Source organism: Dermacentor silvarum, chromosome 1, assembly GCF_013339745.2.
Source record: "Dermacentor silvarum isolate Dsil-2018 chromosome 1, BIME_Dsil_1.4, whole genome shotgun sequence".
In the NCBI taxonomy this organism is placed as follows: Eukaryota; Metazoa; Arthropoda; class Arachnida; order Ixodida; family Ixodidae; genus Dermacentor; species Dermacentor silvarum.
Window position 1 is genome coordinate 443,536,357 of NC_051154.1, and position 25,437 is coordinate 443,561,793.

The window sequence follows — 25,437 nt, forward strand, 5'->3', positions numbered from 1 at the left end:
TCACTGCGACGGGATGGGGAATGATGACTCACTTTCAGGCGATCATTTTTTTCTTTTATATTGTGGTGTTTGACGTTCCAAAACCACGATCTGATTATGAGGTACGCCGTAGTGGGTGACTCCGGAATAATTTAGACCGCCTAGGGTTCGTTAACGTGCACCTAAATCTAAGTGCACGGGTGTGTTCGCATTTCGCCCTCATGCAAATGCAGCCGCCGAGGCTGCGATTTGATTCCGCGACCTCATGCCTCGTACCTCGGTCTCGAGCACTCCAACGCCATAGCCACTAAGCAGCCACAGCGGGTCGGATGATGCGTTGCCAGTCTTTATGTTAGATGACGACGATTGGCAGTGGACTCCCCATGGTCGCGAGGCTCTGTATCAGGAGCAGCTTCTATCTATTTTATTTTTTTCTTCCGGGACGTAGCTAAAAATGTCGCTCGAAATTCGAACAAGTGAAGATCTTGCGGGACCTATTGGTACCCATGGCAACTAAATGCGAATATCCGGGAAAGCTGGATCTTCATATGGCAAAATATTATACTTACCCTCAATACTCCAATGGGTGACTGTAGTTGGTCAGTTATAAGCAAACATTAAAGCCAGAACTTGCAATGACAAATGAATTTCTAGAAAGGCAATATAACAATTCACCACGCATGCGTTTCATTCCTAATAAACAAAACTTGAGACGAATACTGGTACTGCGCATCATTTCACCCGTCAAAATAGTGGAGAGTGGAATCCCTGTCACCACGTTTCCCTCTGCAATTCCTGGAACCTCTACGTTATCGATAAACAAGATGCGTATAGCGCTTGCACCGGCCCTTGTCCTCTGCGCTCGTGCTCGTCCGATATTTCCGTCTTGTCGTTGATCGGTTGACCTACTTGCCTTCGTCGACGCCTCAACGTTATCTTTAAAAGCAATGGGAGGGTGCGCTTCCTAACTCCCTCACTCTGCTGTTTGGGATCGCAGATGGAACGAAAAAGCGATGAATTTACATGCCTGCAAAGATATTTTTCTTGGAGCGCGTAGTACAGAGAAAAAAATTTCACCGAAAAGTAACGACAATGATGAATAAACTTTATAGTTTTCAGCAACGAAGCATTCGCCCGACGTGGGCGGCCTCCTCATTCCAGCAGACCGTGAGCCCTGGCTAACCTACAATCCCTGTACTACACCACCGCTACATGGTGCGAGCTGGACAGTTGGGCCTCGCACTGCCCTTCTAATGCTGCGTGCTGTCGTGGTGTTATATATATATATATATATATATATATATATATATATATATATATATATATATATATATGGAGTGGCTCTCGACCACATTCTAAGAGACTTAAGCAACACTGTAGCGGCCTCATTTTTGTTGCACTATTTCAACCTTAGTGCAAATTTCGCTAGCATTACCCAGGCACAACTGAAAAATATACAGCGTGCACCATGAAAAAAAAAACAACGAACACGCGCCGTGGTTACCCACTTTACCTGGACAGTGTATTGCTGACCCCAGGTCATGGGTTAGAGTCCCGTGCTCGGTGGCTGCATTCTTAGGTACTAAATTGTAAGGACGCCTCTGCATACGGGCATAAGCGGATGTCAAAGAACCCCTGGATATCAGAAGTCTGCCGGATACCGGCTAGGGCATCGTTAGGCCCCTTCAGTAGACCAAGAAACTGAATAATTATATAAACAAAAGAGAATCTACGATCACAACAAAAATAATGCTTGCACACTCAGACGTGTTCGACAAATATTTGGCTCATGACCGCGTAAACAGCACGTCGTAGACGGGCATGCAGTGCCATTTTTTGGTCGCTAAACGCTGTTCGCTCATATTGGACTCAAGACTGAAGCGTTAGCGACGTAACGTTAGCGTGGTCACGCCCTGCACGCAAACACCAGTCTGCGTCGCTCTCTCAGCAACTTTTCTTCAATTGAGAGCCGCAATCGGAGGCACATATTGGCACCTGAATATCCAAATAAATGTTCGATTAGCGGTAAATATTCGTTGGCGTTCACGCGTATACTTCGACTTTGCTCCTAATCGGTACACACTCACGTGACACAGCCTCTCACGGTCTCTTTGCTTAGACAAAATTTGGCTCGGTATGAGCTTTTTTTATTGCGTAAGAAAAAAAGAAAAAAACGGCTATTCAGCCTCGCAGCTCGTGACCACTGTACATCGTGATTTCTCGGTCCCTTTCAGACTGTCGATGTGTGATGGGTTGGATTGTGCTTGAGTAATCGTATGCAATGTTACTCTACAATATTACGATGTATTTGAGTACCAGCATATCTTGTTGGTATGTCAATATTACAGAAATTTTAAGAAATCAAAGCGCAGTGCAGTAGTAGCGCAGCCACTTCAGAGCCGTGGGTTTTTTAGTTTGAACCAACGCAAATTCGCCAACTATATTCTCATCTTCCTTTCGTTACCGTGGCTTCGAGTGCGATGGTGTATTTATATCCGGATACCTACATCGTAACTGCTCAGGGTCGTGAAACTAATTTCAGTCTGAAAGAAGTGCACAAAAACAGTATTGCGTACATCTCGGAATACATGGGGACTTCCTTATGCCCTTTCTGCTCAATGTTGAAAATTTAGCGCGGCTCGCAGACGAAGAAAAAGAAAGGAACATGTACACACGAAAGCACTCGGGCTACCGTGTCCCTTCCTTCGTCTTTCTGTGTAAGCAACGCTAAGTTTTCCGCATTAACCCATGAATACTCCTAAGGTTTCAGCTCGCGTTGTGGCGTTTCTTCTCACTGCGTGCACCGTGTATATTTACGAAAAGATTGAGACCTTATTTGCTTCTTTTAGCTGTCTTGCTTGTTTACTGAACTTCTGTGATGCCTTCCTATCTTACGCTAGTGTGGGCGTCGTCTTTGCCATACAGCGTGCCGTTTTCTCCTCAATGCCAATGCTTCCTCGACACGTGCAACTTTTTTAATCTTCATACAAATGCTGACTCATACAATTCGTGTAACGAGTACTTCGTTGCACATTCTTGACGTGATTCTTACGACAGTACCTAGTAGTAAGTATTAGTTCGTTATCTTTCCTTCCTGTTCTCAGCACTTTTACATACACATTAGCATGTCTACTGCTATTAAGTAACGCAAGGTAATTTACGACTGCAACGCTGCAAACATTGAAGTAATTATGCAAGAATTGCGTCTTTGTTTAGATGTTCACTTGCACGACTTTGATTATTGAAGTGTCCAGGAAAACTGGGATATTTGTTATCAAAATCCATGACCTTACTGGAAGTGTTATTTTTCAGATGTTAATACCTGTAAGTTGTTGCTCACCCTGGTATAAAACCTACCTAAATCTGCTTTCCAACAGAAAGAAACGCTTGTTTCATGCGGCAGAATCTCAAGGTAGCAGTGAACGCTGTCTTACTTATGTATAGGTTACCGCACCTTGGCAGTTACAGACGCTAGAAGCTAACTTTCTGTCAACTACCCTACCATCCGCAATGCTTATCAATAATCCAAAGAAATTTTCCGAAAATTGTAACCAATAATATTATCAGTGAAATTGTACTTGTTGACATGAATGGTCATCCTTTATCTGCCGATGCATGTGCACCAATTTTGAATGAAATTTTTGCTCGGAACTTCTCAGCCTCATCTACAGGTACGGCTGCCTCCTTACCGATGCGCAATCTTCTATTTAGCTGTCCTATAGTGATTGACGCTGTTAGTATTGTTAAATTGATTGAATCCCGCCAACTCTCTTCTGGTAGTGGTGCCGACAATAATAATTCCATATTTATTAAATAAACAAACATGCACTCACCTATTTCCTTGCGTAAAATATTTCACAAGTCTTTGGATCAAGGGTGATGCCTCGGGTTAGGAAAGAGATGAAGGTGTTTCCAGTTCATAAATCCCGAAGCAAGCAATCTGTTATTAACTACCGACCTATTTCTCTCACTTGTATGTCTTATAAGATTTTTCAGCATATAATATTTCCTAATCCCGTCACAGTTCTCGAATCTAACTCGTTTTTAGCAAGTCATGGATTTAGAAAGTCGTTCTCATGTGAAACACACTCTCCCTGTTTCACTCATTCCTCGCATAATATTCTGGATTGATCGTCTTGGGTCAATTGCATTTTTAGGACTTCTACAAGGCCTTCACAAAATTAACCATCACCCTTTTCTCTATAAACTTGAAACTTGAACTAGAGTGCAACCTTCTCTTCTGGACTGCGTATTTTTAAAATAATTTTTCACATTACGTTGGTGGCAATAATTCAAGTTCACCCTTTGTTCCTCTCGCCTCTTGGGATACTCAGGGATTCAGAATCAGAATCAAATTTTATTACCACACACGTATTGCAACGTTAGTATTGACCTTTTCATCATTTATATTATTGATTTACCCAATTCTGTAAATTCCTGACTTCAACTCTTCATAGATCCCTGTGTTGTTTATCGCAAAACAACAAATAACTTGGACATTAATCCTTTGCAACCTGACATCGTTAGTATTGACCGTGGGTGCAAAAGATGCCACATAGAATCAGACCCTAACAAATGAAATTATTACATGCTTCACATACTCATGGACTTCCTGCCAACAAGCCCTAAACAACACGACTTTATATTCTATTACTTCTTATAAGTACCTGGGCATTTCTGTAGCATCTGGTCTGAGCTTAAAACACGTTTACTATGTTATTAACAACGGCAATCTTAACGTAGGTTACCTCAGGCTTAACTTTAGTCGAGTCCTTGTAGCTGTGAAACTAACAATATTTAAAACACAAGTGCGTCCAAAAGTAAAATATGCATGCTCGATTTTGGATTCTTTTCAGTCGCACTTAACATCCTATCTGGAATTATACAGAATAACGCAGCACGTTTTATTTTGTCTAACTACAATCGCGCTAGCAGTATCACATCAATAAAACGTGCCCTTTCTTCCCAATCGATTGAGACATTTAGCAAAGGAATTTGTCTTACGCTTTTTCACAAGGTACGGTGTACCATCATCCAGTTTTGAAACGTCAATTCGCTGAAACCCTGTCTTATCGTTCGGCCCGCTTAGAACACAACCATAATTAAGACATAGACGTCACTACTTGTCGCTCTAACGCTTTTCTTTGTTCCGCGCACGTCCGAAGAAAGGAACCAACTTGCTTCAGATATCACTATAATTTCAGACCACTACTTGTTTTGTTCCTCGATCCAGAGTTACTTCAGAAGAGACGCATGAAGTTGCACTCTTTCTTGTTTGTTTGCTTTTAGACCCTATTTGCATATTTCATTTATTGAGTTTTGTGAGCTTTGCAAATTGCATGCTCATATACGTACCTGTAACGCGCATGAAATGTATATGCATTTCATATTTTCGTCGTGCTTCGTTTATATATTTCTGTACTCCACTACCCTCTGTAAAACTCTGTGTGCTTGAGAGTAAAATGAATGAATGAGTGATTGAAGAAAAATAAATAAATAAATAAATAGGTTTCCTCACTGCCACGCGATAACTACCCGCCATTGTGTCAGAAAGCTAAGTCATTTTTCAATAATGTCCTTTACCATTAAAGAAAAAAAATCTCGTAGCACTGAAGCTTCGGAATGCAAGGGCCATAGACAAAGCAGGCACTTCCAATAGGTGATAAACTGAGTGCTTCAATGTCAATTTTTAAAGAAAACTTGATTAGGCTGCCTTTGAGCACCCAACGCAGCAAGCTTGCTGTGTTGCAATTCCCGTCATCCACGAGTTTGTTTTTATTGCGATATCAATTTGACAGGCACTCCAAGCGGTTTTCTGCCATCGGCGTCGTCATCGCCGCCGCCGTGAGGTTCCGTATAAGGTCCAAGGTGTTAAAATCGTCCCCGCGCGCCATATACTGTATGTGCAAATGAAAGTGCGCGAGGGACGCGCGCTTTCACGGAGAGCGAAGGCACGGCGGAGCACAAACGCGACTTCTTCCGTTGCGCGAAAGGCAGTGGGGGGATCGAAGGGAGGAAGGAAGAGAGGACAACGCTATGCTGCGGCACTAAACGCGTATCTTGCAACCAGGCGCAAGGGCAACTGACGGCTCAATCTACCACGCGAAAGGAGGAAAGTGGGAAGGCAGCGCAGGATTGATGGGGTGGGGCTTCTACTCTACGAGCAACTGCGTACTGGTACTTTGCGCCGCTGTGGGTGTCGCACGCACCATATCTTAAAAGCGATCTCCACACGGCTCTCACCTTTGTATGCGCTGTGCTTTCGCCGCTCAGTTTCCGTTGAAGTGATAGATCGCATGAACCTTCGCTCGCTGCTGCGGTCGCGCTTGCTCGTGCCAGCATTTTAACAGTGGTTTTCTGTGGTCATCAAGTGTGATCTATTCATGTTTCCTTGTGTGCGCTGACACCACGCTTGTTAATTCAGTTAGTTAGCCAATGTGTCCAAGTTTATGCAGCTGATAAAGCTAGTATTCCTACTGCGTATAGCTTTCTACTAGTTTGCTATCGCAGTTGGTGCTTCACCTTTCGGGGAGACTGCGAAATTTTTTCTTGGATTTTGTAATTTTATTTATTTTCTTACCGAAGATGTTGCAAATTGCGTGAAATTCCGTGAGTTATGCAATAGCTTGCTCTTCCTATTCAATTATATTTCGCCTATGCCTTAGTATTCATAACGGGCTTTTTCCATGCTTCAAAAAATTGAGTCACTAAGTTACTGAAGCTTTCTTTCTCCGCGCCAAAACCTTACTTCAGATTTTTGTTCTGAATATCAATTTATTCTCATAGAAGTAAACCCTATGACGAACACTATCACATTTAAACCCAGCGTGACTGTGTTGTCCCACTGCAGAGTGCAATCCGAGGTGCGTGTTTTTTAGATTATTTTGCTCTGAATTCTTTTCCACGGACATCCTTCTTTCGCTGCTTTCTAAATTGAAATAAATAATGACGGATACTACCACCAACCTCTTTCTTCAAACATTTCTGTTTTTCTTTTGCACAGCTCGACTTGATGCCAAGAAGAGGTCTGGTGTCACGTTTTCATATGCTTACTGTTTTCTTAGGAGCTTTCGCGATGCTTGGGTCTGATATGAAGCCAGACTATGGGATTTACTTCCGCGAGACGGTCTCGCTTAGAAATTTTACACGCTAAGCAACGCCTACTCCACCAACTTTTATCACGCTGCGTGGCGTGCAAAACTGAATACACTTGACACCCCCGTATCTCGGCCAGCCACCCGCATATCCTGTGCGGAGACGTGAGGCTTCTCCATAGCGCTGATCAGTGCCAACTACTATCTTGCTCTCTACGCTGAAAAATTTTCGTCAGTGCTTCTGCCTTATATAGTTTCGTTTTCGATTTACTTAAGCTCCAGCACTCGGTTGGCCCCGCCGCAGTCTCTTGGGAAACGCGCTTGATGAACCACCCGTGAACGCGTGCTCTCGCAGCATTATGCGGACTACAAACCTGGCCCTGTTGCTGCTCTGCTTCTACAGGATGAGTAAGTGTATACACTGCACGAAGCTTCCATGCCGTGCTCCATGTTGCAGGTTTTGTTAAATTGGTGGCCAAACACAAGCAAGAAAATTGGTCGTGCCGGCTACTTTGCAAGCTTATTTTGTCGCAGGATTTGTCTCTGTCTCTATTTATTGCAGAGAGCATGTAGCCCTCCTTTATGATTTAGCGTTTCAACGGACGACGCGAAGAGTAACAGCTCCGCATCTTATCGTAGGCTGTGCCATTCTATTCGCATGTGGCGAACCAACCAAATAGCTTTCACATTCGCGCAGGTTCCTGTTACGAGGAAAAGGATTTCAGCTGCCTGCATGAAGACGTCCTTATTCCGACTACGTCAGTGTGCAACGGCGTTGTGGACTGCGTCCCTCCCTCCGACCCTAGTAGCAGCGATGACCTTTCCGATGAAAGCTCGGATATCTGCGGTGAGTTTGTTATCGGTGCTACTTTGGTGAGCATCACAAGAACACAAGACGACCACTATGATTTTACAGCAGCTGCTTATTTGTTGTCCGCAGTTTTTGTACCGTTTGTATCTTTTTCTTGCAGCTACGGGGTATTTGCTGAACACAGACATTTCCTTTGAGAACCCTGACATCACAAGGACGTCTGCGCATCTTTATTGGTCGGTGCTTACAACGAAATCGCAAAAGCACTCAACAATGAAACTAGCCGGTTACTTTCTGACAGGAAAGTCAGTTCCACACTCGTTCCAGAACATCGTATCAGGACGACTTCATTCGTACCAGGCACACTGGTTGAAGCCGTGGACCAACTATACGTTAATCCTGAGGCCATTCTACACTGAAAGTGGCAAGCCCCAAACCACGTATCGCATTGGGAAAGCGGCTACTATGAACTTCCAGACATTGCCCGCGGGTGAGTGTGCCGAGAAAGCATTATTTTTCCGAAAACAAATATAGGAGTCTCGTGGAAACTATCAATCCTTGCTGCCTAGTCTTCTATACATTTTTTAGACGTACCCTTTACCGTATGGACGATTTCAATTGTGTTTAGTGAACAGAGTTCAGTTGTATAGTGAGTTAATTCAGCCAAGATAATCGTATCCCAAAAGGGAACAGGGCAGGGATAATGAAATGATTGAATTCCGATGCTATTATTTTCACGCTTTGTAAACAGGCGCGTTTCTTGCCAGGATATACTATCCCCGCTGTCAGAATGCGAAGATAAGAGCTCCAAAACTTCCTCCTGTGTTTTGTTCACCGCTTGCATTAGGCCTGCTTGCAAGCGTCAGAGGCAAACGCTCTCTTTCGGCTACCACTACTCACGGTACGTGATAGCTGCATGAGCAACTGGCAGTGCAAACTTATTATTAGCTTAGATACGGTTACCTAGCATGAAATGAAGTTTACGCGAGACACTTTTGAAGCTGCGCAGTGATATTACGGTAACAATCTTAGCTTCGTTCTGGCGTTTGAACTTTAACAGGCCGCTCATTCCCAGCGACGAAAATGCGAAAATGAAATTTCTCCTGCCCATGACGTCTGCTTTTATCTTTGCACCAGCACATATTCATGCGTAAATCGTGCACACAGCGTTAATTCATTCTCGAAAAATAAACCGTAGCCGTACACAAATCTCAAATACACAATGGGTAAACGTTCTGCGTAGAGCAAACGAAAAAAAATGAATGTTTAGCAGAATAACTTTCAAAGTATTTGTGGTTAAACCTTTAGTATGTGATAGTTCTGTGCATTTATTCCTGCTTTCTTGCGCGCAAATATCAAGCGAGGGAATAAAATAACCAATCGACAGTTCATTTTTACTTTTCCTTGATTACAACCACTGCTTTGGTCATTCTAGCGTTCTGTGTCCTTAGAAATATATTCGGCAAAAATGCCTAAATGTCCATAATATTTTCCTTCTCACAACTCTCTTTATTTTGCACTAGCCATAAAAAACAGTAATTCGCATGACAATGCCATTAAAGTGTTGCTAAAGTTATTCCAATGTCTAAAATGATTGGCAAACCCAACTGTAGTTGACGTCTACATAATTCGGAGCGCTCGATCCTGATTTGTACAGAATGGACGTATGAATAATGTTACTGTTCTGTAACGAACGGTTACGTAAAGATTATAGGCTGTAGTGTTTATAATAAGACAATTTTTTAATGACAATATATACGACTGAAAGCAAATTAAAACCCAGTAGCACATACCCAGTCGCACCAGTCGCACATTATTCTAGACTGCACTATCACCTCGATCGACCCACTATAAACCGCGAAATAGGCTCGCCCACGAAAACGTGGCTGGACTCAGAGCAGAATTTTTCGCACTAAATCCCCACAGTTTGTTTATCTGGAGTGTAGCTGAATGTTTTTTACGGCTGCTGCAAACCAAGGCGGATCCCACAGCGCCATTGCAACTACGAACGTTCGGGTACATGCATTCAGGCCCCTTTTAAAGAACCCTATTTGATAACTACCACGTCGGAGGCATTTAATACGACATCTTTGACAGCCCAAAAATTGCTTTAGGTTGTTAAAACCAAACTATAAAATTGAGACGACCTCCTCGGAGTGGGGGCCAATTTTAGGCGATAGCTAGAAATGTGATGGTTCAGAAAAACAACAAGAAATTTGGGGAATAATAGATATTTTCTTCTTTATGTCCTTGTGAATAAAACACGAAAAAACCGATGCATGTTTATCCAATCAAACCAAACGCATTGAGAGAAATTGTGTGAAACTAAGGTCGATGCCCCTTTTTGAAAATAAACCTTTCACGGTCGCTATAACGTAACATTATACCAGATGTTTCTATTTCATTTCTGCAACCAGCCCTCCAAAATTGGTCAAACACTTTTCGGGCCACCCCCACTTCACTGGTCTGTCACACGACGTCAGAAAAACCGAGAAAGCTAATCATTTCATATGACGTGTACACACTAATTATGCATGATTGGACTCAACAAACTAAATATGACTATTTCCCATTCGCCTTTTTCACTGTTAGCTCCCCGCTATTGGTTAAAAGTTTTTGGGCTGACCCCCTTTTCGGACTATCTGTCACGTCACGTCACAAAACTGCGAAAACTTATCCCTTAAGGTGACGTGTTACGCATTAAAGGTGCTGTAATATGCCTAAGAGACGCCCCGTTCCGGAATCAATAGAAGACGTCTGCCTACCGATCCCTCTGACATTGGCAATTCGGAGTTGCCGCGGAGCACGGAGTTATATGCGTATAATAAAATGTTTTACATGGCATTATAACGCTTCCGAGCTCTTTTGGCACGAATATGACGTCGCTCTGCCAAACTTTCCTCTCTAAGGATCTGTTTTGGCGACATTTGTAATGTTCCGTTAAACGCCACCCCGATTTTCGACCAGCTACAGCTAGCTCGACAAGGTGAAGTAGGCGAATATCAGACATTTACACCACCTTCCTCATCCGGATATCTACTTTCACTGCGCAAGCTCTAACCCACCGAAACCGCCTCCACTTCTGCGTGCTCTTCACCTCTTGACCGCCAATTAAATAAGAAAAAATAACTTTCAAGGTGCTCAATGTTCATCATCATGGTGATCGTCAGCCTATATTTATGCCCACTGCCGAACGTACGCCTCTCCCTGCGATCTCCAATTGCCCCTGTCTTGCGCTAGCTGATTCCAACATGTACCTGCAAATTTCATAACTTCCTACTGCTAAATTTCCTACTAAAGTATACAATCATTGCGTTCTAACAATGCTAACATACGGGGCAGAAACTTGGAGGTTAACAATGAAGCTCGAGAACAAGTTAAGGACTGCACAAAGAGCGATGGAACGAAAAATATTAGGCCTAACGTTAAGAGAAAGAAAGAGAGCAGTGTGGATCAGAGAGCAAAGGCGGATAGCCGATATTCTAGTTCACATTAAGCGGAAAAAGTGGAGCTGGGCAGGTCCTGTAATGCGTAGTATGGATAACCGGTGGACCATTTGAGTTACAGAATGGATACCAAGAGAAGGGAAGCGTAGTCGAGGAGAGCAGAAAACTAGGTGAGGGGATGAAGTTAGGCATGCAATGAGATTTGCTTTCAAAGAAAACAGAAGTGACCTCCTATAATGGAGGAGAGCTTATAAGTGGACTGCTCAAATGCTGCGTATCATCGCTCGAGACGTGCAACAGCGGTTACGTAAATTTGACATCTGAAGATTGGTATTAAATCAGAATGGAATTGTTTTACATTATACGGTCCTCGGTCCCGCATCCTTTCATCCAGTAATGTCATGCGCTACATCTTCATAGTCCGTTTCACTCTTTAGCAACCTCGATAAGCGTCGTTAGATGAGGGACGTAGGATCCAACCATTTATGATTGAAAAATGGCTGGGAGGAACATCTTGTTAATGTTCTTATTCACAGAGATCCAGCAAAATGTCACACTTAAAGCCGAGTCAGCTGCCTTGTTTAGTCCTTCAATGGACATTTGGGATTACATGCAGCAAAGAATGATTTCTTTACAGTGAGCATGTGCGCGTGAGTTGAGAGTTGGGGGAATATGGGCAGCATTCTGTAGAAGTGCTTCTAGCGACCAGCGTCATGATCATCGGCCGCCTTTTATTTATGGCGCGCTTAGGTGCATGAGCATGCGCCTCGTTCCTCCTGCTGCGTGCTGCGAGGGCAAAAGAAGAGAAGAAGAATAAAATAGAGTCTCTTCTGCTCCTGCTATTGGCCTGACCGGTTCCCTGTTCTTTCGCTCACCGACTCACGCATTGTTATAGTGGACCTAATCTCGGTCCCTGGTACTGTGGAGACGGCATCTACCGTTCCGCTGTCGCAACTCGAAGACCGGCAGTCTCGCCTTGAGCAACTGATCGGTGACCTTGCCGAGACTGTTAATGCATTACGGCCTCCATCCCATCCTCGTTGACGAGACCGCGATTCCTGTTTCAGATTGCCCCCTAGGTCTAGCTCACGTTCAAGTCCTCGTCGCCGCGTATACTACTGGTACCACAGCAACTTCGGTGCCAGCGCACCTCAGTGCCGTTCCCTTTGCGGCTGGAGGGGAAACATGCCGCAGAGCCACTGATGGCTGCAAGTGAATCTTGCCGTACGACAAGCCGCCTGTTCTACGTCACTGACAGGATTGCCGGACATGGATTTCTTCTGGACACAGGTGCAGAAGTCAGTGTGGTTCCTGCCATGCGACTAGACCGGCAGCGCTCTCAGAAAACTGCGCCTCTTCAAGCAGCCAACAGCTCTGCTATCAACACATCTGGTCAGCGCTTTCTTACCATCAACACGGGTCTCCGACGCACCTTCCGGTGGGTATTCGTCGTTGCAGATGTACGCATGGCCATATTGGGTACTGATTTTCTGACCCACTTCGCCCTCAGTGTTGATCTCCGCGCTCGTCGACACGACGACCAGTATGTCTATACAAGACATCCTCGCACCTACGACATTAACCACTGGAACGGCGCCTCAGGTACCATCATCTAAGTACGCCTCAATTCTGTCAGACTTCCCAGCCATCAAAAACCAAGGAACCTCGAGCTGCAAGTACGTCACAACGTCCCACATCACGTTGTCACTACTGGCCTTCCAGTGTTTTGCCGACCCAGACGTCTCGCTGGGGACCGCCTTGCCATCGCCGAATGAGAACTGAATCACATGCTGCAACTGGGCATCATCTATCCTTCGTCGAGCAGTTGGTCGTCAGCTCTCCACGTGGTTCCCAAGCGTGACCCTGGGGATTGGGGCCCGTGCGGCGACTACCGTGCCTCAACGGGCGCACCGTCCCTGATCGTTATCCCCTCCCCCACATTTACAACTTCTCTGCCAACCAGCGGGAGCGGTGATATTCACAACATTGATTTGGTAAAGGCCTACCACCTGATTCCGGTTCAGCCCGCGCACATCCCTAAGACTGCAATTGTGACATCATTCGGGCTTCTCGAGTACGTTCACATGCCGTTCGGGTTGAGAAACGCTGCTCAGACGTTTCAGAGGTTCATCAACGAGGTAACCCGAGGACTCCCCTTCGTATTCGCATATCTCAACGACCTCCTGGTGGCTAGTGTTTCCTCCGAACAGCATTGCGACCATTTGCGCCTGCTATTTTCAAGGCTCCAAGAACACGGCCTTGTCATCAACCCCGCAAAGTGCGTCTTCGGTGTCGATGACATTGAGTTCCTCGGACACCACGTGACTCGCGAGCGAATCAGACCATTGGAAAAGAAGGTTGAAGCCTTGCGCGACTTTCCTCGCCCAACATCAATCCGAAAGCTCCGCGAGTTCCTTGGGCTGCTCAACTTTCACCGCCCTTTTCTTCCCAACATCGCCCGCATCATCATACCACTCACCGACCTACTCAAGACCACGAAAGCTCCATCCTCCCCACTGACTTGGACGTCTGACGCCGAAGTGTCCTTGCAAGCTCCCAAAAACGCATTGGCGGGTGCCGCACTGCTTGTGCTTCCTCTGTACATTGCACAGATGCGTATCATCACCGATGCATCTAGTACGGCTGTCGGCGCGCTGTTACAGCAGTTCCAGCGCAACTCTTGGTACCCACTCGGGTTTTTCTCGCAGAAACTGAAACCTGCAGAAACGCGATACAGCACGTTCGGTCGTAAGCTGCTGGCGGTATACTTGGGCATTCGACATTTCCGACACCTACTGGAAGGCTCAAGCTTTCACGTCCTCACGGACCACAAGCCTTTGACATTCGCTTTTCGCGGTAACCACAACACTTATACCGCACGATAAATAGGGCACCTCCACTTTATGTCCAAATTCACCGTGGACGTTCGGTACATTGAAGGCCCAGCCAACGCGGCAGCAGATGCCCTCTCCCGTATCGACGCAATATCAACGCCCACACTTGACTTCGAAGAAATCGCAGCGGCGCAACTTACAGATCTCGAACTTCGGGACATCCGCTCAGCCACCACGTCATTGGCGCTGTCCGACGTTCCCCTTCTTTTTTCTTCGGGCACCATCGCTTGCGGCGTCTCACGAGGTCGAACACGTCCGTTTGTCCCACTCCGGCTCCGCCGTCAAATATTCGACAAGCTTCACGGCGCAAGTCATCCAGGAGTTCGTGCTATGCAGCGTCTCATTACGATCCGCTTTGTGTGGCCGAGTGTGAACTCTGACGTGTGCCGCTGGGCGCATGGATGCCTTCATTGTCAATGCTTTAAGACAACACGACATATGAAATCGCCAATTCACTCCTTTCGCCCACCCGACTCTCGGTTCGATCACGTTCACATTCATTTCGTTGGCCCACTCCCACCATCCAGAGGTGCTCGCTACATCCTTACTTGAGTGGACCGTTATACCGGTTGGCCTGAGGCGTTTCCTCTCACCGACGTACCGGCACTTACCATGGCTTCTGCGTTTGTCAGTGGCTGGATCTCACGCTTCGGATGCCCCAGCGTTGTTACCACCGATCGCGGCCGACAGTTCGAATGCGATCTCTTCCGCTAACTCACGTACCTGCTTGGCGTCCGCCATGTCCATACTACCGTGTACCACCCATCGGCCAATGGAATGGTCGAACGCCTTCATCGTCAACTTAAAGCCGCCTTGATGGCTCGCCAGGCTCGCCCTTCTTGAGCTGAAGCTCTACCTCTCGTCCTGCTTGGTGTGCGCTCGTCTTTCAAAGAAGACCTCTGCTGCACAACTGCGGAGCTGCTCTATGGCACAACGCTGCGTATTCCTGGTGAATTTTTCGCGCCAGCTACTGTCGCCACGCCTGATCCAGACAGTCACGTTCAACAGCTCCGCTTTCTCTTTTCCCGCCTGCGTCCTTGCCCTAGCCGGGATGCATCGTCGACTGGCGTTTTTGTCAGCAAGGATTGACTACAGCGAGCCACGCTTTCGTCCAGCGTGAAGGCATCCGACCTACCCTTACGCCTCCCTACGGCGGCCCTTTCAAGGTGCTTAGCCGGACATAAAAAACTGTCACCATCGAGCTCAACGGACGTGAAGAAGTCGCGGCTATCGACATAGTCAAACCCGCCTACCTGGCGACCTCGCCAGCATTATACGCTTTCGACCGCTGCACCACCGCGGTAACAAAAGATTAACCCGACCGCCCGCCTCCAAGGGCCGTTTCTTGGGAGCCCGTGCATCGCTGCGCTTCTCCGAAAAGGGGGGAGCCCTCAAGCGGCCATCGTAATTATTATCGGCCTCCTTTTAATGATGGCGCGCTCAGGTGCATGAGCATGCGCATGTGCTTCGTTCCTCGTGCTGCGTGCTGCGAGGTCAGAAGAAGAGACGAAGAATAAAATACAGTACCTTCTCAAATTTATGTTTGCAGTATTTTATAAATCACCTTTCTCATTATTATATGGAACTACCCGGTTCTTGGCCAATCCCCCAGAGTGGGTATGTGCCACTACCATCAAGGCTCTACATCTACATCTGCTCCGCCATCATCCTGACCGGTTCCTCGTTCTTTCGCTCGCCGACTCACGCATTGTTATAGTGGACCAAACGTCGGTCCCTATACGGTGTACTATACGGTGTACATGTTCGTTTACACTCTCGTGGCGCAAAACGGGGCCTAAATAGCCACAAAATCAAATACACGCGTAGATGCTCCCTGTAAAGGGGATAGCTTCGTTTGGCTATTTATTGCGATAGCAACTACATGGATACTCCAGGTCCATTTTTGCCGTCGTCGTCTCCGTGATGTTCCGTATAAAGTACAAGGGCTATAACATCATCGCCGCGCACCCTATGCTGTTGTGCGAATCGATGCATGCGAGGGGAGCTTACGATCGCGGGTTAATCTCGCGCGCGCGAAGAACTGGTCGGAGGGGAGGAAGGGGGACAGCGGTGCACCCCAGCAGGAAGTGCGGAGTGCGCGGCCGTGCAAGGTCGTGCGGGGCTCGAAAGCTATTTGCGTTAGGGCCAGACCTTGGTGCGCCGATGGCTCATGCCTTTATGCGTGGTGGGTTCTAGCTGCTCATTTGTGTTAAAGCGAGAGACAGTACAAAGGTCACTTCGCTCGCTGCTTTGGCCGCGCTTCCTCACGCCAATCTTCTGACAGCGAGTGTCCGCGGTCATCGAGTGTAATGTGTTCATGTTGGCCTGTGCGCGCTGACACCATAGTTGTTAACTTAGTTAATAGCTGTCTACTAAATAGCTATCGCAATCGATGCTTCACCTTTCGGGCGAAACTGCGACTTTTTTGTTTTGTTTTATCAATCAAGAAAAAATCCAAACGAATAGTGAGCGTAAAAGAAAGAGGAATAGAAAGTTAGAAATACGTAGATAAGACAGTCACTTACAACTATTTGATTTAGAAGCATCGCCTCTGCTTTCATACATTGTCGGCCACTAGGAAAAGCATAAATTTACTCAAACAAGAAGGAGTAAAAATTCCACCTCTAGCCGTGGTGGCTTAGAGGCTATAGTGTTGGGCTGCTAAGCACGAGGTCGCAGGATCAAGTCCCGGCCGCGGCAGCAGAATTTCGAGGGGGCCGAAGTGTAAAAATGGCCGTGTCCTGTGGATTGGGGGTTCCGTAAAGATTCCGATGTGGTTAAAATCAATCCGGAGTCGCTCACTACGGCGTGCCTCATAATAAAGTTGTGGGTTTGTCACGTAATGCCCCAGAATTCATTCATTCGTTCAAAAATTCTGCCGGATAGCAGCGGGAACACACCGTCGTCTGGCTCGCAGGATCCACTCCGTTCTACATAACATGAATCATATATATATATATATATATATATATATATATATAGAGAGAGAGAGAGAGAGAGAACGAGAGAAGTAGTTTAGTTTTGTTAGTAAGTTCGAAGAAGAACAGAGTCTGGCAGTCCCATGCCACCAACTTCCCATTAGGTGGTCCTTCCAAGCGTGCCGTAGTTGCCGAGCAACTGACCGTAAGTATGCTTACACCTATTTTAGCGGTGAGGTAACTGTCGGCAGCTATTCATCTGCCGCCCACAGGAGCGGGGAATGCTCGACTATTTCCCCAAAGCTGTGGTGGGTGTCAGCGACGGGATGCTTACACACTTATAACCCTCTTTTATAGCGATTAGCTTGCGATAATTCGATTCTTGGGCTGCCTCCGGCAGTTTTTGCTCTGCCACCACCTGGGTGCCTAACTACCTTCCCCGAACCTTTTATTAAAAAGAAGACCTTTAACACTTCTGCCATGCTGGCTGAAATCAAACGATTTCACGGGGGTTCCTCCGGAGCACAGCAGCCCGATCCTTTACCAAGCTGCTCCACGAAAGCACTGGGCATTAGCCTCTCTTCAATGAACCTCTTTCACACCTGCCATCGTTCACTGGGTAAGAGCCACTGGGTATGATCATCTTTCGCACGCGCCGGTGTGCCAGGCATCTCAGAGGACACGCGCGGACTTCTCAGGAATGCCGCTAGCTGGCGCAACGTGTACATAAGGAATAGGGTTACTGTATAGGCTCCCTTTAGGGAGCCAGAGTTGCGCCAAGGTACGCCATCTTGTGTTCCAAAGTTGTACGGGAAAGCCAATCTCCGTACGCGTAGAGCCGCGCTCGCGCGGCACTGCCAGTAACGCTTTTTTATGCTTTCTTTATATTCTTTATCATATTGCCAGTAAAACTCGATTGCTCACCTTACGTTTACGAACCTGCGTTTCACACTTACGAGCCTCAGTATGCAATCATTGCTTAAAATGCAGCATGTGATGAACATACACACTTTCGATCGCGATCGAGCCAGATCGGATAGAATTTGTCGGTCGCGATTGGCTGCTTTGCGCTTACTGCGGAAGGATGCCAATCGCAGCTAGTCGAGAACTTTCACCCGGATCGGGCTCGATAGCGATCGAAAGTGGCCATGTTACACCAGTATTAGGCGTGCATGCATGCGATCACGGCCCTCGACAGCTGAAAATGTGAATGCGCATTGAACAGCGATGTTGCGTCCAACACTACTTGTGTTTAGTGTATGAAAGCCGAAATCAGGTGAATATCGCGCGCAATTGCAAGCACTCTTAAATTCTTTGCATTGAGCTGCACCACTATGTTGATTCTAATCTTTCCAGCATAGCTTCCTTGTCGCTTGTTACACGACACGGACAAATTTATATGTGTTACAGGCCTCATCTAGCCGACACAGGCGCTGACTAAGGCTGCATGCATTACGTATTTATTTCATGTGTAAAGTTCTTCTGTGTACACTAAATTGTGCATCTTCTGGAGTGCCGTGTTTAGATTAAATACAAACTATGCTTTTATTTCTTGCTTGTTAAACGCGCTACAATCTTTACATCGTTTTGACAGGAGCATGCGAATAACAGGTTTACTGAAGCGATGTATAGCCAATTTCTAAGGCTAAGTTAAACGTCACAGTACAGGTGGCTTCTAAGAATTTTTATAGACATGCTGAGACTCCAGCTGATAATGCGAATTAGAATGGCCACCAATGTTTGTTAATGCTACGCCGCTATTGGAAATTGCCAACGAGCCAAGCAATAAGCTGCATATTATTACAATTTCTGGTCCCAAAGCAGCGACGTGAACTAAACAAAAACAAGAGCACACTATCGAATCAGAGTCCTCAAAAGCTAACTAACAGTTGACACGCAATGAAGCGACAACCATCCCTATCCCGATAAGGAGTGAATGAGACCGGCAAAACGGCAACACTAGATAATACAACGTTGCTAACTGTTACCGTTACCCTGTAATTATTTAATAAACTTCCAGTCTGCGCTCGTAAACAAACCAATTTTCACACTTCACTAAAAAGCGAAAATGGTATAAGCAAGAAAACAAACACTTTTCCTAGACACGCGCACAGACTGAACCTTGATACAGGCGGTAATATCTATATTAATACAAAAACAACATTCATATGGAGCGATGGACAGTTACATCGCATATTCTATGTATTTTTGGAATCCGCTTGTCATGGCGCATAGGCAGCAGCCACTGGAGTCGGCGGCGTATAGCAGATTTCTCTCCTGGCACTACGAAAAATGCCTTACAATTTTCGGTGCGGTTGCGACAGTTCGACACGCAACACGCCGTCATACTGCAAGCGCTTTCAGTGCGTCATATGACATTGGTTCTACAATTCACCCGAGAACACGCTTGTGATCACACGTCTCACGAATAGCGGCATCGAAGAAACAGGAGAAAGAATAACAACAGCGCCGATGTCAATTGTGCTTGGCCTGCTGGAACCCGCGGAGGGTTGGCGTCGCCTGCGAAGTGCTGGCTTCTCCACAGCGCAGCGGAACCACTTTTGACAACGTGATGGCGCTCGTCGAATAGTGGTGCTAGAATCACTGGAGGTGGAGCGAGCCGCGCGCGGAAAACAGTGGCGCAACTCTGGCTCCCTGAAGGGAGCCTGTACAGTCACTCTAATGAGGAAGCACGAGAGAGCAGCCGGCTGCAGTACATGGCTCATACACATCGGCGCGTCACCGGTGCAGTCAGGGGCTTTGCGGGGAATTCGCGGTTGCTCCGCTAGGTGACGCAGTGTGTCTAGAGGGAAGCGCGAGAGGGGAGTCCCCTCTACTATAGTACACGTCTCATAGAGGACACATTTCGGCGGTGGCATTGTGTGCAACATTGCTTGAATGCTAATCGCATCGCCATCGACAGTGATCGCTATTTGGGTTCCGCGGCATTTTTTAGTGCAAGAAGCTACGCATATTTCTTTATCAGCCCGCCTCTGCAGCAGTCTGAGAACACAAAGTGCTGTCAAAATGCAGGGTGCATGAGCGCAAACGGCAATGCAGAGCCAGATGGCCACCTGTCGCTAAAGCACTGACTGCTGCCCGGTAATATCTCGAACGGTCATTTAAAAAATGGCCCATTTTCCCAACACATCAATTTACACAAGGTCGAGGGGTCATATGAACAACAGCCACGTGAGAGGCAACAAAACGCGTGCAATGCTCTTTCAAGCAAGCTTCAGTACTTTTCGCTCCATTCACAATGTGGTTCCATCTTGATAGTTTGTCCCACTTGTTTCAACAGCTTCTATGTTAAATTGAGGGGGAAAGCCGCCACAACAGCTTAGCGCCTCTGGCGTGGCGCTGTTATGCTCGAGGCCGAGGCTGCGATTGCGGCCGCATTTCGATGAGGCCGAAATGCAAGAACGCGCGTGTGGTAGATGTAGGTGCACCTTAAAGAATCTCAGCTGGTCAAAATTAACTTGTAGTCCTCCATTGCGGCGTGACTCATACTCAGATCATGGTTCTGGCACGTGAATACTCAGAATTCAATTTTTAATTAGGGGGAATAGAAAAGAAGAAAAAAAGTGAACATTGCTGCTTTTCGTCGCGGCTCCCAGTATGATGTTTTAGCGAAGTAAAGATTTAGTTGAAATATAGCGCGTCTCCTCTGTGGTTCTAGTTTTCTTGCAATGTCTTTTTAGTGCCAGGTAAGATAAGAAAGTGTGGGAAATGTATTCCCGGTCATAATAATTACCTTATATGTTTATAATAAAATTGGAGGCGGTCGAGTGCTCGGTGTGGGTCAATTGGCATGGAATGACCCTAGAGCATTGAATATTTATTTCTTTATTTTCATGCGCTAAATATAGGCGCTGCATTTGTTCTTTTTTGATACTTGGTATTTAGGAGGTGTTGGTGCTTTTAAATTAAATAACAAGGCCGTAATAAACGAAAAAGAAAGAGCAAAAATGAAAACGTTCAACTTGAAAGCGGGTGCATGGCGTAAACACGCTAAAGACAGCTCACAGCAGAAGTCACACAATACGCACTACAAGCTAAAGTCAGGTCGCACAAATATACGGAGCACAGCTCATAACTGATGCCACATAAATCACTGTGCAGAGGGCACAACACGTAAAGAACAGTCTCCATATACTTATAGTGGGAGCTGCACGCTGCCGCTGCCTTCAGACCACCGCAGCTGCACACGCAAGTCTTCAGACCGCCGTATGTCAAGTAGGATAGCTGAGCTTCCTCAAAATATAAGCCTGCGACCAGTTCAGACGTACACACTTCGTATTGTTACTGAAACTCACGCACCTCGCCACACCAATCCAGGTTGCACACCTATGACACGGGAAGGTTAAAGATTTTCGCGCCGCCTATGTGTCGAATACGCTTCCGAACATGTGCAACTCATTTTGCCGATAGCGTCAGTGTTCGGCACCTACGTGGCTTGTCTCATGCTGCATCTCTGCGCAGAGCCCGAGGCACCTGATTTGGTGTCCGTGCTCTCCACCCGTCGTCGTGACGTTGTGCTCAACGTCGTCGGTCCTTCAGCTTGGAACAGCGACCCGGTTGGTTTCCGCGTGCGTTGGAACGCCACCAGCGAGTTCCGCGGTCCTCAGGGCGAACTACTAGTGACGCTACCGCTCGACTGGTCGCCCGTGGAGAACGCTCTGAACGTGACGTTGCCACTGCCGGGCGGAATCGATTACCTGGTGTCTGTGGTGGCCGTTGGAGCAGACGGCTCGGGCGAGAGACTCGAAGGGCCCCAACAGGAGGTCGAGGTCAACGTTCCTCTTGGTGAGCATCGCTTGTGGTGTAACCTCATTCGCTTTCTGCTGATGGCGTTTTTGTTTTTATTTTGTGGCTTCACTTTTGGTGCTTTATTAGAGGTTTCAGTCAAGGCAAACAGACAAATATATAGAAAACACAGGAAGCACAGGGAAGATAACCAAAGGAGGTTCCGATACACCGCTGCAGCTATGGCAATGCACTGATGAGCCCGTGGTCGGCTGTTCCATTTCTAGCCACAGAGGCCGCATTCCTAAGGGGGAGGATTTCAAAGGTGCTGCTGTACCGTGCTTTGTGTGTGCGTTAAGAAAACCGCAGGTGGTGAAAATAATCTGGAACCATTCACTATGGCGTCTCTCGTAGTGCACTGTGCACTTTCGGGACGTTAAGCAGCACAATTTAATTTTTAAAGGAAGTTGTGGCTGTCAACTGCGAAAGGCGGGGACAACATGGTTGAAGGTTGGACCAAATACAGCGGTCGTGTTCGCACACACACACACAAAGCGAATGCAGATCTGATGCACATCTTGGAATCTATGCTTAGCGAAGCTCAAGTAAAGCGCGGAATGAAATGCTTTACAGCGAACGGCGATGCGTCCAATTTGGTGATGAGAGGTGTACGTGCAGAAAAGTGTGACACGTATCAAGCAACATTTAGAGATTATGCACCTCTTGTGTGACAGTTGTACATCCTCATTCTGAAGGATCGTCCAACAACGGGCACACACCCTGTGGCACATACACCATGGATGAATCAAAGAAAATAAATTAAATTGAAGAATACATTAAATATAGTTAACCATACCTTTAATAACGCGGTGTGCATTAGAGATGGCAGTGAGCCGACGTTACTTCTCCGAATGTTTTTAGGAAGGTATTCGTTGTTATGCGAAACAGAGCTGGACATACGTGGTCATCCATTCAAGGTTATTACGCAACACAAGGTTAATATGCAACCCTCATATAATCTGTGCAGATACATATTCACAAATATATTCAGAAAGACAGCAGCCACGGTCTGGTAAGGGCAGGTACCTGCTAATCATGGCGTTAAATATTATGTTAGCGAACGCGGCCAACCAATGGCAAACAGCTATTACAAAATAAAAGCTTTGTAATTCTGCCGGTTAGGAAAAAAACCAAGGGTCCGCGTTTTGCAAAACGCTCTTACGCTAGAATTGTTTTAAAGTGAAACATTTCAGCCGATCCTCATATTGGACATCCTATTAGCCAAGGCGGCCAGCCAATGGAAAACAGCACCTACGAACGAAGCGCTTTGCGAATGCGGCCCAAGGACTTGCAGGCATGCACGCACCCATCCCAGAATGAAGCTGTTGCTCTCGGGTCTAAGCATTTTCAAGAACAGTAACTCCAGTAAGAGATAGGAGACAGCCAAAGACCTTCCGAATTATTAAAACCATGGCCACGCCTATTTAATCAGTTAACGCCGAACCGCCTTTTCCCTTGATAGACGAGGTGTATAGTCCCGAAAAGTCTCCTCACTTAGTATGCAGGAACATTGCTCGCCCCTGGTCCAATAATCTATCTCTATTGATTGATTCATGAGGTTAAATGTCCCAAAACAACAGGCGCTACGATACACGCCGCTTAATTGAGGGTTCCGTAATAACTTTCACCATCGATGGTTCTTTAACGTGCACCTGAAGCTCGGTGAACTAACGCGCCCCCCAGAAATTCCTCAGTTAGTAGAAAATAGATAACATTATTCGTATATCTAAAGCTGGCGGCAAGCTAAGAGTAAATAAAGACCTGCATCCAAATGTGCACGCTAAGCAAGGTAATGGAGCACTTTCATTCCATAGAGTTAAACTTCCTTTCCTGAAGACTTCCTTAGGAAGCCGGAGCAGGTTCAGGGGCGCTTTGTTTTCACTGGTGTAACTATAGTTCACTTGATTGAAAATCTGTTGAAGCCTCTTGCCAATACTGCTCAAGTTGAGAATTACATATTTTATTGATTTATTTAGCATACCTTTCAGGTTCCAGTTGAAGCATTTGGTAAGAAACACATAGCAGTGGAAATAAAAAAAAAAACATTACATATACAGTACATATACATGCAAGGCTTTTGTGAAGATGGGTGTTCAAGGTTCCTGAAAAATAGGAAAGATGTGATATTAGGACATTTTCTCTGGTGTAATGTTACCACAAAGTCATACATATTAAAATTACTTGGGATAGTAATTATACAACTAAGTATCAAAATTAGACTAAGTAACTTTTTAACCAAGACGGACGAAATCCTAATGCAAGATCTGAAGCCCGTCACTCGAGGAGTTCATAACCGGCTTCAAGCATGCTGGAAACTCACGCTGCGGATTTCTGCAACGTAATTAATTTTGGTCAATTTCACCAAGAAAACCCAAACTGGGGCTGAATTCAGAAAGTTTTGCGTTCGTAAGTGCTCTTTATTCGCTACTATGTCCAGTATCAGGATTGGCCAAAATATTCTTTTATATGGGAACAATTCCAGGGTAAGACGTTTTATTTCTGAAGTCGGGCCCTGAACTTCGGGAAAGCGCAACAGTCGCGATCTTAGCAGATGCCCGTGAGTGAAGCGACTGTTTGGGTAAGCGTAAAGCAAGCGAGATTGCGGCTTAAGAAGAAGCTCGCGGGCTCCTATCTAAACAAATTGGAAAATAGAATTTCTAGGCAACCACTGCACTAGATGTGATGAAGTTTGTTACATTTAAAAGAAAAATGTTAAAATCTAGTGACTGTTGGTAGCGAATTTTTATTTAGGCAGCACACTTAAATAAAGCTTGTTCAAACTGAAAATTTTCAGAAAACTAAACTATCAAGTTTACAACTCAGTAACTCAACAATGCGAACTGATATCACAATTCTGTAAATTTCATCTAATAGTGCATCTAGAGCGGGCAAAATTTACGTATTATACATGTCTCTCAAAAGCACTACTAATACGTGATAGGACGTTTGCAAATTCCTTGCAAGCAATGTAACAAATTCACGTAAGATATGAATTGATATACCAAATTTGTCCACTTTGGATGCTCTAACGGATGCAATTTACAGAATTGTCACAGCTGCCCTTGGGGCAGAGGTACGGGTTTCCGAACTTCGGGCTGTGTTTTTTTTTTTTCTTTTTTTAATTTACAATTTTCCTAAAATAATTTTTTTATATCAGGTTTTAAGTAAAAAATTCGCTTCCAACAGTCACTAGAATTTAACTTGCTCTCTTAGATGCACCAGTTTTCGTTAAAACCGGCCCCTTGGTGGTCTCAGAAATGGGTTTCTGCGTTTCACATGTGTTTGAATTAGCGGCATCGGAGTTCGACTCTCGCTTTCGCTCAAAGTTGAGGCGTAACAGTCACAGACGTCTGCTAAAGACGTAACAGTTGCGCTCTTCCGGAGTTAGGTTTCGGTTTTCTGAGTGAAACTGGCCACAATTAATTACGCTGCAGAAATCAGGAGCGTAAGCATTAAAGCTAATCTTTCTTTGTCTACTAACCCAAGGTT

At 45.9% G+C, this 25,437-nt stretch overlaps 1 protein-coding gene across 3 annotated transcripts in view; it reads left to right on the forward strand.

Moving 5' to 3' along the window:
• Positions 1-7,333: 7,333 nt before the first annotated feature.
• Positions 7,334-25,437, forward strand: part of LOC119448975 (collagen alpha-1(XII) chain-like) — a 219,025-nt gene continuing 200,921 nt past the window's right edge. For all 3 annotated transcript variants that reach the window (XM_049660824.1, XM_049660825.1, XM_037712179.2), the window contains exons 1-4: positions 7,334-7,481; positions 7,771-7,920; positions 8,045-8,374; positions 21,625-21,948. In XM_049660824.1, coding sequence (XP_049516781.1) covers positions 7,433-7,481; positions 7,771-7,920; positions 8,045-8,374; positions 21,625-21,948 — 853 coding nt within the window. In that variant the 5' untranslated portion in view covers positions 7,334-7,432. The remainder of the gene's footprint in view (positions 7,482-7,770; positions 7,921-8,044; positions 8,375-21,624; positions 21,949-25,437) is intronic.